At 40.2% G+C, this 16200-nt stretch overlaps 1 protein-coding gene across 1 annotated transcript in view; it reads right to left on the bottom strand.

Annotated features, from left to right (window-relative positions):
* LOC119411492 (endothelin-converting enzyme-like 1) overlaps positions 1-16200 on the bottom strand; it is an 87537-nt gene that overhangs the window by 5672 nt on the left and 65665 nt on the right. The window contains exons 10-12 of the mRNA XM_037678441.1: positions 14809-14867; positions 5752-5803; positions 737-804 (exon numbers count right to left, since the gene is read on the bottom strand). Of these exons, the coding sequence (XP_037534369.1) occupies positions 737-804; positions 5752-5803; positions 14809-14867 (179 nt within the window). The remainder of the gene's footprint in view (positions 1-736; positions 805-5751; positions 5804-14808; positions 14868-16200) is intronic.

Below are 16200 nucleotides of genomic sequence, written 5' to 3'. Positions count from 1 at the left end.
GGACCTGCTCGCTGAGAGGCAGCAGCTCTACCAGTTGCGCCACCGTGCAGCCCAATATTTAGGTCCAAGTCAAATATTTAGTTAGCAAGTTAAATATTTATTTTGAAAATTAAACATTTTGCTTGCAAAATAAATATTTAGGTCCGAGCTAAATATTTAGTTAGCAATTTAAATGTTTAGTTTAGGAATCAAATGTTTAACTTAGAAGTTAAATGTTTAGTTTGGAAATTAAATATTTAGCTTGAATAATAACTATTTAGTTTGGAAATCAAATGTTTAGTTTTGAAAACAAATATTTCGCTTGGAAATTAAATATTTATTTTGGAACTATGACATTTATAAATGTATGAATAAAAAAATCTTTTTTTCCTTCTGAAAGGCTAAATAAACCAAAATATTTCTGTTAATTTTTAACTGTATTTCTTTACAAACGGCACACCCATAGCAATAAGCTTATATGCGTTGCCCTACCAGTCAAACGCTTTTCTATTAGTTTTTGTTAGAGTGTAGAAATGTCCTTTAAGAATGGAAATCTTACTGGGCAGTGATTATGACTGGAAATCAAAGTTATAGTTTGTGACTCAAAATAACTTTTGCATTTCATTTGTCCAAAAATATTACATCAAATAAACAATCCTAATTTAGAAAATACATTTTGGTGGAACAATCTAAATTAATGGGAAAAAATGTGAATGCTTGGGCGTTGATTGATGGCAGGGGAGGCTGTCGTTCTTACCCCAGTCATCATATCCATGTGTTAGCTCATGTCCAATGATAGCTCCAATTCCTCCATAGTTCAAAGATCTGAAAGCAGAGAACACGAACAAAACGTGACTCTAGTATGAATGTGCTGCTGTGTTCTTTCAACAAGTCAACATTTTAGGGAACTTTGGTCAAGGTTTATGGATGTTTGTAACTACTGACTGAAAATGTTGACTGATATCATAACTCCAACACGTGGTTCATGGGCAGAGTTCTTTTCTCACTCAGAGAGATTTGAAAGAGGAGCTGGTGTGATCCTGCATGTGCAGCTAGCAGTCCAAGGACACCAGTCTGTCTGTGAGATGATGAGCCTATAAAAACAAGCCTCGCACGCTGCACGTGCAGATTCTCATGACTCTGACATGACAAGCCATGACTCAGCCACAGCTACCCCTGGCTGTGGCTGAGTGGTTAGAGCAGTCGTCCTCCAATTGAAGAGTTGGAGGTTCAAATCCTCCAGCAGTCACATGCTGAAGTGTCCCTGGGCAAGACACTGAACCCCTCACAGCCTCTGATGTGTGTCCCATCAGTGTATGAATGTGATAAAGCTCTGATTAGTCTCTTTAGAATGATTTGTTCAATTATCTTAGTAGAGATCTAGTATAGAGCTGTATGAATGGGTCAATGAGGCACAGATTGTTGTAAAGAGCTTTGAGTGTCTTGATCAGATAGAAAGGTGCTGTATAAGTACAGTCCATTTACAAGTCTGTCCTTGCAAGTAAAACTGGTTAAAAATCTTCTCCTGTCATCGAGCGTGTCTTCTTTATGAGTAAGTGAGATGAATAGAGGATATTTTTATCCAGCAAAAATCTTTCAGCAACAGTTACTTAGTTTTGTATTCTAACTGCTGAAGCTAAAGCTAGTTAGCAAAGCTACTACAGTTTTAAGATCCGGTAGCTGTCTCCACAGAGTTACCAGCTCAAACTTACTCTACTTTAAATTGTGTTTCATTACTGTTACTTTGACTTAAAGCTTGTTTTATAGACATAAAAAACTGGACAACCTTTTATTTTTAATTTTAAATTCACTCAAGTCAGAAGTTGTGTTTTTGAACGTGACAACCTCAGAAGCAATCTGCATCTTTTTTCTTCCTCTAGATGGCATTGATCTCCAGTCTTCATTTAAGTTTCCATGGTGTTTTGACTTTTAACTCCCGTGTACTGTATATACAGAAAAAGGTTTTCAGGACTGCTTGTTGCCACCTGCACAGTATTTCTAAAATTAGAAACATTCTGTTTCATAATGGTACAGGAAAATGCATCCATGTCTTTATCTTCAAGCTTGCTTACTTTTTGATGGAACCAACTTTTGGTTTTTGAATGTGAAGCCGACACCTTGTGTTCTTTCAGGACCAGGCTTCATACCTGGTTATCCTGTCTACCCTTTAGTTTTTCTGCTATAGGCTTCGACTGCTGACCACCTTCCTTCACTCAGCTGTCTTTACTCCTTCTACTCTAGCTGTAATTATTGCTGTGATGAACTTTCTTTCTCCGTTTGGCCCAACACTTCTGTGATTCGTCTCTTGTTATTTTCTCAAACTCTGGCCTAGTGAGACAGATGGCCACTGATTCTGAGCCTGGCTCTGTTGGAGGATCTGTCATGTTCACTGTTGCCTCTGTGTTGCTCAGGCAGCAGCTGAAAAGAAGTGTTGACGAAACCTGCCATTACTTTTTACTCATTAGCATCTTGGAATATACTAATACAAACTGTACTATATGATAATTTGATTATATTTACTTTTTTAATAGCGCTTGAGTCATAATTTGGACTTGTTACTTCATTGCATATTTCCCTGATTTGACATTTGCTGTGAAGTTGGCCCTATATAAAAAAATAAAATTTAACTTTTTTATTCACAGTTTCTTTCAGAGATGTACCACCAGGGATAACAAAGAAAAATAAATGGATATTGACACTGTTTCCATCTCTCTACATAAATATATTTAATATCCTGTAACTTTTCATTCTCCTTTGTGTTGAATGGAGGATCATCTTTGCTATGCTGACTTGTTGTCATTAGTTCTTTTCCCCTTATGATTATATTTTGTTCTCTGTATCTTTGGATCTTAATGTTAGTTCTTTTCTCAGGGAAACTAAACAGCCACTGGCCAAAAGGATGGACCAGCACAGAAGATCAACATCATCAGGCCAGGACTCTGCGGTCTACACTCATCTCCAGGCCAGCGGTCACTCTTTCAGGGATGAAGATGTTCACATCCTGGACAGAGAGGAACGATGGTTTGAGAGAGGAGTAAAGGAGGCCATCTTTGTGAAAAGAAACTGTCCATCATTAAACAGGGGCGGAGGCCTCCGGGTTCAACTGTCCCCCTCTTACAATGCTGTGATTGCTAGTATCACTCAGCCCCCTGTGAATAGCAAGTGGTCATTAGGGCACCAACGATGGGTCATTAGTGTGCTGGTCCTCCTTGATCATGTGAACAGCTGGTTCTGGATGTCAACAACAAGCTGGTTGATCCACTATGAGAAGGTGCTGTTTATAAGACTGAGTTTATTGCTTCTCCTCAGACTGAAGAAGTCTTCTGGATAAAAGACAAAATGTTTCTACAAGAAGAATCCATCCAGAGGACGATGACTGAACTTTGTTAGGTGTTTCTACCTGGATTATTGAGCAGCATCAGGACATCCAGTTCTCTGTGTTTTTCCCTGTGTGTCTTTAGGTTCATCTGTCCTCAGTTAGTTTTCTGCCCCTCAGTGTTTTCACAGCCTGCCACTCTCACCCGGTCCTTGTTGTTTCTCCCCAAGTGTTTGTCATTGTCCCTCATTCGTGTCCCTTTATGCTCCGTGTCTTCCTGTCACTTCCTTGTCCTTTTGTTTCCCTCAACCAGTCATGTTTGCTCTCACGTGTGTTCAACAGATTATTTCTGTTTTGCTGCCACAACAGCGTTTTCATTGGTTATTAAATCAGTTTTGTTCATCACCTCTGAGCCCTTTGAGTTTGTCGGCATCTTGGGTTTCAAAAGACCACAAACATGACAACCTTGGATTTTGTTGCTGCTATTTGAGAATTCAGACTCAGAGTTTAAACATTTGCTTGCAACTGAACATTCGCTGCAAATATTCTAGTCTGAGCGTGGCACTGGGTTGTATCCACAGCATCTATAAAACGTTGCAGAACAACATATTTGCCTTTTGGCTGATCTGAAGTGAGTCATTACAATCCACTATTTGGCTTCCTTATGCCTTGTCCCATTGTCCTGGATGCAAATTCTGCTTAGACAAGCTGGATACAACGTGAGCTGCACCTGAGACCTTGTTTTGAATCTATGTGGTTCAGATTGGTATTGAATAAAATCAGTGTAATACCACATTTTCTGTGTTTACATTGATTAGAAAACACCAAACCTCCACCTCAAAAAGCAAGCTACAAATCCACATGTAGACTTTACAGCTGCTGTTTGAACATAAATCCTGATTTCCCTAGTTGTTGATTAAAAATAATAATTTACACCAGGACAGCATCCCATCGCTTTGCCCACAGATTTGATGTTTTCCTTCCTGTGGTCGCAGAGATCAAAGTACAGCAGGTTGTTATTCCTCCTCTTGACTCCTGCACGATGCTGTAGTTGGTGTCTTTGTTGCACATGCAGATCCAGAGAGCAAAGAGAGGGCAGCCTTAAAGCTTTTCACATGGCTACGTCTGAAAATGACTTTCTGACAGCTAGTCGATAAGCTGCCTCACACTGGGCTGACTCCCTTACTAAACTAACAGGCTGTTTGAAGCTTCATTATACTCAACATGAGTGGAGGGGTGCGTGCACGTGTGCGTGTGTTAGGGCTACCGTAGTATTAACTTAAAGGGGACGTGTGTGCGTAGACAGTCTGTACTGGAATAGTTAAATCATATTGATTAGCATGCATTGCAACAAGTCGTAGAGGTGGTGGTGATGAACCTTTAATGAAACATAGAAGTGTTGGCTGATGCTGAACACACGAGCTGGTAGGTCTAATTAGCTCACATTTGTGAGAATCTCTAAAGTTTTTGAGAGGAGTTGTCCATACGAACAGTAGATGGTGGAGCTACTTGTACTGTTGTATGTTTTTTTCTAAATACTCCGTAGTAATAGCAGCACTGGTTGTCTAAAATAAAAAATGAAATAAAGCTTTGTTGAAGGGAACCCATCATTTACACAATCAGTGCTACATCTTTCTGCAAAGCTGCTAAAATCTTTATGAACTGTGTGATTTTTTTATGGAGGTTTTGATTTCTATCAATAATGTGTGAATGTCTACGTTTTAGAATAATATCAATACTCAAACATTTAGTAAATGGTAAAAGGACTGTACTTATATAGCACCTTTCTATCGTATCAAGACACTCAAAGTGCTTCACACTACAATCTGTGCCTCATTTACCCATTCATACAGCTCTATACTAGATCTCTACAAAGATACATCAGAGCTTTATCACATTAATTCACTGATGGGACACACATCAGAGGCAATGAGGGGTTCAGTGTCTTGCCCAAGGACACTTTAGCATGTGACTGCTGGAGGAATTGAACCCCCAACTCTTGCATTGGAGGACAACTACTCATCCCCAGCTGCTCAGGTAACCCCATTTAACAAGTGGTTGAAGGCTTTACATTTAGTTGAGAGCACTGTTCAGTATGATTACAGCTTACATTTCTTTGACTGTAGTTGTAAATACTTTTATTACAAAAGCCTCACCTGAGAGTCACAAACAACAGAACAGGCAAAGGCGAACAGGGAGGCAATCTACTTTCAGGTGCCATCAAATTACTGGAAGTGTTTAGATTTAGGGAGGCGACCTTTCAATGACACCTGTTCCATTAGCAAGGCCTTGTTCAGTAATTGAGCTCTTGGTGGGTAGTTAAATCGGTTTAATCAGGTGTGTGGGACTTTAGCAGAAGCAGAGGCTTTCTAAACTAACATAGCTTTTAATGATGATTGTTGTGTCTGTTGCCTCTCTGCGGAAAGGTGGTGGTGGGAGGGGGTGGGGGTACTCACTGTGGAAATTCAGGATTGTAGAGTGTAGGCTGAAGGATACCAGCAGGAAATACTGTGAGACAGATAAAACGTCTTATTAGAAATATGGGAGCATTCAAATTTAAAAACAGCATAAACCTGATATACAATAAACTGAACCACCAGAGATCTGATGAGAGTTGGGAGAGATCATATCTCTCCAGTTTTAGCTTCTCTCCAATGGCTCCCTGTCAAATCCAGAACTGAATTCAAATCTTACTGCTGCCATAAAAAGCTCTCAACAACCTAGCTCCAGCTTGGATTACAGATCTTATTGTTCCATATTTTACTAACAGAGTACTTTGCTCCCAGATGGAAGGTTTACTTGTGGTTTCTAGAATTTCTAAATATAGAATGGGAGGCAAGACTTTTTGTTATTTGGTGCCTCTTATGGACTGTTTCCAGTTTCTGTCTGTGAGGCTAACACACTGTCTACTCTTAAAACTTTCCTTTTGGATAAATCCTATAGTTAGGTTTGACTTTGATTTCCTGAGCTACTCTGTAGTTCTGCTGCTATATTAGACTGCTGGAAGACAAACTGACTACAGCGCTTCACTCTGCTGCTGTCTTTAGTAACTACACTTTTTTTTTTACAAATATTTCTGCTTCTAAATGTGTGTCCTCTGCTTGACTGCATAAAAATGATGCCTGGTCCAACACGTCCGTTTGTCTGTCAGCCGACCAAGGCAAAATACTTCCAACCCACAGTCTGGTTCTGCTAAAAGTTTTGAAAAGACACAGGAAAACTTTAAAATCGTAACAAAACACAACTCAGGTATTTGACAGTAAATCTGGCTGCATTACTGCAAAGAAAAAACTAAACTAAACTAAACTAACAAAAAAGTGTGGTCAAAAAGTGTACAATGTTATCTACAATTATACTATATGTTATACTATCAAAATGTTTGCTGTAAAAACAAAACACATGCACACACATGTGTATGTGTGTGTCCATTTCACACACATTATTATTTGGAGTCAACCAATTCAAGATGATCGTCTAATCAAAATAAACAAACAAAACAACGAGCACAACACAGTCAGTTCTACAGATACTGAGCTACAGTTTGGTGTGGGAGTAGCTGAGTATTATCCCAAACATGTTCTGAGCACTAAAAAAATCCTGTGAAATTTTACAGTTTTGCATAACACTGCACATAATCACTCACTTTGAATGTTAGCAATCCATTAAATAGCTGTTATTAGGTGTTATCATCCCTATAGGTTTCCATCAGACTGTCCCTCCTGTACCTCCTAGTGGGCTCAGTAGGTTGTTATTACAGAATTATAAGGTTAGGGTTAGGTCATATTCTCTCAAGTGAATGCTTTTAGATACTGAATTAAAGCCGTATGACTGTTAAAGCTGGAATTCATTTTGAAGTAAATCCTTAATATTCAGTTTAAAAGTAGTACGTAAATCATAAATAAAGGTTTTAAATAAATCAGGGCAGAACGGTGGCACAATTAGTAGAGCTGCTGCCTCTCAGCGAGCAGGTCCCCGGTTCAAATCCCGGTCCGGGTGCCTTTCTGGGTGGAGTTTGCATGTTCTTGAAGAATAAAACTTGTTTTTCTTAACAGGGCCTGCCAGAGTGCTAACAGTATTTCCATATGGGGTTTGTCTCATGTCAACCTGACCTGATAGGAATTTGTTTTCTGTGTCTCAATGCCGGGAAAAGGAGTGTGTTTATCTTACGAGAAATTTGTGCGTCAAATATCTTGTCACAAACCCAGGAAAGTGTCTCCAGCAATACTGATCGGTCTAATAAAATCCTCTTATATGGAAATCTGCAAATGCCAGATAACAACTCTTTTGGCAAAAGCAAGTATGTTCGTATGCTGGTCTTTACATAAGCTGGAGAGTATAAATAAGAAACAGAACTATGTTGAGACAGGTGTTCCTTCTTTTCAGGTCCCAAGGTATTTCTGGTTGTTCCGTCTTAGAGGTTAAGCTTCAAATAAAACCCCCATTTTGCTGTCAAACAGAACCAAGGTGTCTACTGTTTTATTTAATGAACCCAAGAGTACTAATGTAGTATTAGCCACTACATTTTGGCGCCCAACGTGGGGCTCGAACCCATGACCCTGAGATTAAAAGTCTTATGCTCTACCGACTGAACTAGCCGTGCATGCGTGGGTTTTCTCCAGGTACTCCAGTTTCCTCCCACAGACCAAAAACATGCATGTTAGACTGATTGGTAACTCTGAATTGTCTCTAGGTGTGAGTGAGAGAGTGAATGGTTGTTTGTCTTGTTTGTCTCTATGTGTCCCTGTGACGGACTGGAGACCTGTCCAGGGTGTACCCCGCCCCTCGCACAGTGATTGCTGGACATGGGCACCAGTGACCCCCGTGACCCAAAATGGAAGAAGCGGGTAAAAGATAATGGATGGATGGTTTTAAATAAAGCTAACAAAAAAAAAGCTTCCAGTTTTAGATGCGGGCGAAGCTGCATATTATCAGTGATAACAACGTACCTTTAACCTTACTGTCAGGTAAAGGAGGGACAGTCTGAAGGGAATGATTGTAGGAGTTGTGCTTTCCCTGGTCTCTGTCTCCCTCTAGTGTTCGATATTTGTCTGCTCCCCCTCTGATGTCTGCACCTGTGATGGTTCACAGGTGTTCTGTGTTAGTCTCATTAGTGTGTGTATTTAAGTCTGTTTGCTTGCGTCCCTCATCGTCAGGTCATTGTGTCCCTGTGATGCCTGTCCTGTTCCTCGTGTCCTGCGTCCTGCCCTGCGTCCTGTCCTACAGCCTGTCCTGCGTCCTGCCCTGCATCCTGTCCTGCATCCTGTCCTGCATCCTGTCCCATGATGTATGTAAGTCTGCTGCCCCATCAGCCATCTTTATTTTGTAAATAATAAAGTATTTATTTATATTCCCTGAGTCCTGCCTGTCTGCCTGCACCAATGGGTCTCCTGCCTAGAAATCATCACAATGATAACAACTAATAACGGCCATTTAATGGGCTGATAACATTCAAAATGGCTGACATAATGCTCCTGTCAAGATTAAACCAAAACAACTAGGACTTCATAATTTCTCAACATAAGGTGATTTTAGTTTAAAACTCTGGGCTAAAAGGCACGGGGCAATATGTGTTCCTTTGAAAGAGTTCCGTTTTCATTTTCATATTCATTCAGGCAAAGTTCTCCACAACAGCTTTAGTGTGTATATAAAAAATTACCATATTATTATATTTTTAATTGATGAACAATAAAACATTTTTAACGGTTTTTCTTTCTGTGTCTCAGATTGTGACCAGAAGATGGGACCAGTCTCCAACTCTAGAAGAGTCATTCACCATGAACCTACTTTCAACATTTTACATTTTTTCAGTATTATGTTTAAATAAATACTGTAGCAAATATAGTAAAAACCAATACATTTATTTACATATTACACAGTATCTCAAAGATTTTCAAAACAGGATCCCAATTATTATTACTTTTTTCACACATTTTCTGCACCTGTCCGATCTTTGCATGCAGCTGGTTCTACCTTGATTATAAAACGGGCACAAGTTGGAGACAATGTTCCATCACATGGCCACCACAGAGGTCCCTGATTTCTAACCATTTGCAAACATATTCACGCCTCAATTTAGAGTTTTATTGTTTGCTTTTTTACTGTGAGGAGAAACTGCCAGGACAAAACCCATGAATAAAAGGGAAGAACATACAAGCACCACACAGAAAGACCCTAGCTGTGATCCGAACACAGGTCCTTCTTGCTGTGAGGTGACAGTACCACTCAACGTTTCTATTCCCTTAAGGATAATTCTGAAACCCAACAGGGCAGCAACAACTTTTCCCTCATCCAGAAACATTTTCCACTCAAACACTTGAGGAGAAATCAGATTCTGTTCACTGAAATCATTGCTATCTCCTGAGGTCTGGCATGCTTCAAAACTAAAAAAAACCCTCTTCTCCTCGTTGATTTTGCCACTGCCAGTCTTTGAAGTTAATCCAGCTTTAAATCATGAGATAACTTTATCACTGAAGACGTGTTTACAGGATGTCTGTTGTTGTCTCAGTTCACAGCTTCTAAGACCATGAAAGACTTTTTGACAACCAACCTGCCTGTGATTTTTATATTTTTTGGCTTCTGTGACATGAGTGCTCCCATTTTTAATTAAAAATAAAATAGTGTTACAGATACAATGCTACAATTAACTATACATTATCCCCATATATAAGAATACACAAATTACCACATCACATTGAATGGTTTTCTCAATACAAACTGCCAAAAAATACTACAAAACCTATAAAACCTAGCTCCATCTTATATTACAGATTTTATTGTTCCTTATTTTTCCAACAGAGCACTTTGCGCTCAGACTGCAGGTTTACTTGTGGCTCCCAGAGTTTCCAAAAGCAGAATGGGAAGCAGATCTTTCAGTTATCGGGCTCCTCTCTTGTGGAACCAACTTCCAGTTTTTGTCCGTGAGGCTGACACATTATCCAGTTTGAAAACTGGGATTAAGACTTTCTTTTTCGATAAATCCTATAGTTAGGGTCGGCTTGGGTTTCCTGAGCTATCCCTTAGTTATGCTGCTATAGACTTAGACTGCTGGAGGACAAATTGACCACATTTCTTCACTCTGCTACTGTATTCACTTACTCTACGCAACCTGTTAGTATTTGTAATTATTTCTATCTTAAAATGTTTTTTTTCTTTCCTCCTATAGAAAGTACTCCTGCACCTTCCATCCTGAGTCTGTTTCTACTTCCTGTCCTCTCAAACCAGCCGGTCAAAGCAGATGGCTGCTCGTCCTGAGCCTGGTTCTGTTGGAGGTTTCTTCCTGTTAAAAGTGAGTTTTTCTTTTCCACTGTCTCCTTTGTGCTCGCTCAGGATGTGATGAAGTGAAGATTCAACACAATCTGTTGCTTCTTTAGATAGAGAACTTGTACTTGTTCTTTTTATATATATGAATGTTTCTGTTCTGTGCCCTGAGATGACTTCTGTTGTAACTTGGCACAATATAAATAAACTGAATTGAAATGAATTAGTATAATGAGCAAACAAGACATGCTATATGGACTTTTATTCTGCTTTGCGTTACATAAAAAAACTGGTTTATTATTTACTTTATTATCACCCTTACATCTACAAATGATGCTACTTGTACAATTTTGGACACCTTATCCAGGGAATTAAAGGCAGCCAAATAAATAAATAATTGAAAATTTACAAAAATTGGTAGGTTTGAGACACTAAAAATGGCATTTTAAAAAAGTCAGAATAAAAAAAAAACCCAACAGATTTCTAAAAGAAAGGTAGAAAACATTAATCTATGATGCTAAAAAGAGCTGAAAGCTGTTAGACAAGCAGATGTTTCATGTTGTGAGGAAAATATTTTATGATTGCACAGCTGGTTGGGATGTAAAAGTCCCGTAAACATTTGGAAAAAGTTAAAGAACTGTATAGAATGTAAAAATAACTACATGCAGTGGTTTACAAATCTCATAAACCGAGGTTTGACAAATGTTCAAACTAAAGAACTGTGAAGCGTTTTTTGTTTTTTTGGAGGGGGCAAGGTAATTTTGAATTTTATATCTGCAACACATCTCAGAAAAGTTGGGACAGAGCCATGCTGCCCACTGCAAAGCATTTCCTCTTTTAACAACAGTCTGTGAAGATTCAGGACGTGAGGAGTTCTGTGAGGGGAACACTGTCCCATGTTTTAGCCGTCCAACAGACATGGATCTACTTTGCCGATTTTTATTTTATTTGAAGACATATCAAAGGTTGTCCATTGCTGAGAGGTCTGACTTACAGGCAGGTCAGTTCAGCACCTGGACTCTTCTACATTGAAGCCATGCTGTTGAAATGAATGCAATGTGAATGCCAGTGTTTTTAGCACGGACCAACATGGATCTGACGTTTGCACCAATCAGATGCACACGAATCTCTGTTTGAAAACATTTACATCAAGAAAAAAAAATCCTCTACACTCTTTACCAACCACTGATCAGTGTCGTGAAATGGACCTTGACTTGGAACTTGGTAAGAACAACAAAAGAGAACTGAAGAAATTGAATGAGATGAGAGAAGTACTAAATTGTCTGTGGTAAAAAAAGGATCTATTGAGCCCACATGACTGTTTGTCTAACCTCGTCTGTCAGGTCTAGTAGAGTTTAAAATAAGTTGTGCATCAGTAGGTTTCATGACATGAAAGCTATTGGACAAAAAACATGATTTTTGAACAAATAAATTATGTAAAATTAGCCCTAAGACCGGTTTAAAACTCGGGGTGACCTGTCCTTTCAGGCTGTAGCCCCCAGGCTGTGGAATGCCCTGCCCCGGTCTCTTCATGCAGCCGTCTCTGTTGATTCCTTTAAAAAGCAGCTTGACACTTTTATTCAGACAAGCTTTTAGTTACATGTTTTATTTACAGTTTTTATCAGCTGTTTTTTTTATTTTTTATTTTAAGTCTGTGTTTTGTATTTCTGTAAAGCACTTTGTGATTTTATCTATGGAAGGTGCCATATGAATGAAGTTTACTTACTTACATACTAAATAATCCATTCAATGCGTTCAGGGTCTGCCTTCAAGGTTTCCTCCCAGTAGGACATGCCTGGAAGACCTTGTGATTTCCACACACTTGTCCAGGAGGCATCCTAATCAGATGCCTGAACCACCTCAGCTGACTTCTTTCAATGAGGAGCAGCAGCAGATTTACTTCAAGTTCCTCCTGGATGACTGATCTCCACACCTTATCTCTAAGTCTGAACTCAGCCGCCCTACGATGAATCCCATTTCAGCTGCTTGTGTCCAGGATTCATAACTGTAGGTGAGAGTTTGGGTCATTAAACTAAATGGTCTCTGCTGATTTGGAGTTTTGGGTCAGACCCAAAATCACCACTTTATCATGGTGTCTAATTTACAGTGTAGAGTACAAAGGATTGAGCTGAGGGGGGGGGGGGGGCAGAATTAAAAAACAACAAAAAATCTATGGATGTGTCTTTCTGACTTCATTGTGATTAAAAGAAACTTTACTTTGACTACTGTAATCAAAAGACGTATCAATATATTTACAGTCTTGACCCATGCTATGTGGCTGCAGTGGGCCATATACAGAGTTGACAGATGTGTTGCAACAGTGAAGTCATCATTCACTGGAATAACTTCAAAAGAGATATTTCCCCTGAAGCAGTTGCAGCGTTAGCACAGAGCCAACATGAATTTATTTTTGTCCATTTCCACGTCGTCTCAAACCCTCAAAAACTGGTGTAGCTAGCCTCAACCTTCTGTCAAACCAAAGCAAAGAAACATTTACTAGGTACATCAGGGGTTGTGTGACAAACCTGATTAAATAAAATTTGACCAAAGCATTGTTAAAACCACACAGAGCCATTGTATTGTCCAGTGTGTCACTTTCACGACATAAAAAATATAAAAAAGTGAGATTTACATTGATTTACAGTGGAACCAGGAGTGGAAGATCAAGATCTGTCCCTCTTCATCCTGCTGGTTTTTAGGCTGGTAGTGTTGTGGAGACTGCACTCACAGTCAGGGTCTCTTGCTTATAATGAAAGATATGTTTGAACTAGATGGATTGTTCGCTTCAGGTCGAGGGTGAGGTTCTGCCTCAAGTGGAAGAGCTCAAGTATATCTGGGTCTTGCTCATGAGGGAGGGAAGAATGGAGCGTGAGATTCAAAGATGGATCGGTGCAGCGTTTGCAGTCTTGCGGTCTCTGTGCCGGTCCTTTGTAGTGAAGAGGGAGCTGAGCTGTAAAGCAAAGCTCTGTTTACCAGTCAGTCTACGTTCCTACCCTCAACTATGGTCACGAACTCTGGGTAGAGACTGAAAGAATGAGATCGTGGATACAGACGGTTGAAATGAGTTTCCTCTGCAGGGTAGCTGGACTCTCCCTTAGAGACAGGGTGAGAAGTTCAGTTATCAGGAGAGACTTGGAGCAGAACCGTTGCTCCTCCACATCGAGAGGAGCCAGTTGAGGTGCTTCAGACATCTGGTAAGGATGCTCCCTGGGCGCCTCCCCAGGGAGGTGCTTCCGGTATGTCCGACTGAGGAAACCCCGGGGAAGACCCAGGACACGCAGGACAGACTATGTATCTCAGTTGGCCTGGGAACGCCTTGGAGTCCTCCCAGAAGAACTGGAAGAGGTGGCTGTAGAAAGATGTCTGGACCTCCCTGATCAAGATGCTGCCCCCACGAGACCTGTCTTTGGAACAAGTAGAAGATGATGGATGGATGGATGGATGGATGGATGGATGGGTATTTGTGTTTGAACTAATGTAATGATGTTGATCAGTGCTTGACTTGTGAAAATTACAGCAGCTCTTAGCTCGGACCAACATGGATCTGACTTTTGCAGCCATTCATAGAACAGAAATCTCTATGGTTGAAAAGATTTATGCCAAGAGATAATAAAAATAAAAAAACCTCTACACTCTTTACCAAGCATTGATCAGTGTTGTGAAATGGAACCTGATTTGGAGCTTGGTAAGAAAAACAACAAGAAAAGAGAACTGAAGAAATTAATGAGATGAGAGAAGTAATAAATTGTCTGGGTTAAAAAAAGAAGATCCAGTGAGTCCACATGACTGTGTTTGTCTAACTCGTTCTGTTGTCTTCCAGCATCAGCCTATGAGAACATCATTGATTTTTCTGGAGTAGATTTAATCCAGCAGGCAGGAAGACACAAACAACGCACTGATCTTAGAAGAAGACGAGGAGCGGGAGGCATCTCAAGGCTTGGCTTGTTAAATCTCAGGAAGGTGATTCTGCTTGTTTTTCCTCCAGGGGGGTGTTAGGAATGTGACGTGGAAATCGAAGTCGAGAGCGAGTAGTGACAAAGAATATGATATAAGTGTGTTTTGGTGTTTGTTTTCCTCCTGCAGTTAGTGAGGCAGACTTGCTGAAATGACATGACATCTGTGTGCAACTACCACATGTAGTCTGTACTGTGACACAGACTGGAAACAAAGGAACAATACTGTGCATTTCTGTGTGTAAGTGGGTGTAGTAGCAGCCGGCACTAATATCAGCATTTACGATGATGAGTCACACTCACCCATTTGATTCTTGTTAGGAAGGTAGTAGGCATTAAGAGCCTGCGGGGGGAGAAGCCACCTGACGGGACAAACAGCATCACACAAGACTTTAGTAACGGGATCTTTCATGTACACTCATATTACAGGATTATCATACAAATACTGAACTCATCCCCAAACTCTCTACTTCCACTAAACCCTCGGTGGAGATATTTACTGAGTGAAGCTCCACAGTCAAAGTTCCTCCCTGGATATAAATCACGAATGGTTCTTTAATGGTGATCCACTTAAAACCAGTTCGGTTGATCGACATGAAGTCTCTCAAATGACTAAATCAAAGCGTGAGATGTCCTTACTCTGTGCATGGAAGACAGACGGCTCTGAACGAGCTGTGTAAAAACAGAGGCGAGACAAACGGGAGCAGAGTCTCTATCTTTTTAACTAAGACAAGACAAAGTGAGGGGAAACATCTGAGCTATAAAGAGGCACGCTGTGATTTCACTCTTCGGGGCATTGAGTGTGGGCTAATCATACAGCTGTTCTGAGCACCTTGGAATACTAATGTGACTGTAATGTGTTGTCATAACAGAGAGGAGCTCAATCCAGAGGAACGGGGCTGTATTTCAGAAAAATGAACCACATGTCCCACAGCATTCTTTCTGCTGCCTGGCTGTTAAAGATAAGTACATCAAATGGATTTGCTGCAGCTGTTTATGGCGATTTTGTATCTGTTTGTTAAATTTAGGGGGGAAGCATCAACAAATGTGACAAACTAAATGAGATTCATAGAGACACATGTTGGGCATGTCAAACACATTCAGTTTTGTAGCTGCAGTGTGCAGCTGGAGCCTCAGTCTGAGCGTCACATATAACAACCAGGGGCGGGTCCAGAATCTGACCTTTAGGGGTGCTTAGCCCCCAGTGTTGACGATGGCTTTTGACTTGAACAATGCAGAGGCTATTGGTGTCAGAAGCATTTGTAAAGTGTGTGTGTGTGGGTGGGGTGGGGTGGGGGGGGGGGGTGGGGGGGGGGGGGGGGGGTGTTTCTGGGGGTACTCCCTTAGAAAATTTTAAATTTAAAGTAGATGCCATTTCCTACATTCTGGTGTATTTTAATGTGTTGTTTAACATCTAGTTTTACCTACATAAGTAAACACTTGATTTTATTTTACAGTCAATGGCACAACAAGAAGTAGTAGCTATGCTAGCGGCACGCAATACAGATGCTCTAGCTAAGATGCTACTGACGTAGCGCTCCTCTTTACACTACACAACCTAATAAACGCTTTGTACAAAATCATTTTAGTGTTAGCTTATCATAACAAACAAATAATAAACTTATGCAACCAGAAGTTGCAACATATATCTACATTTAAAACAGTCAAAACAAAGCACAACTAGCTTTAGGCATT

Source organism: Nematolebias whitei, chromosome 6, assembly GCF_014905685.2.
Source record: "Nematolebias whitei isolate Nwh7 chromosome 6, NemWhi1, whole genome shotgun sequence".
NCBI lineage: Eukaryota > Metazoa > Chordata > Actinopteri > Cyprinodontiformes > Rivulidae > Nematolebias > Nematolebias whitei.
This window is presented reverse-complemented; position numbering and strand designations above follow the sequence as displayed.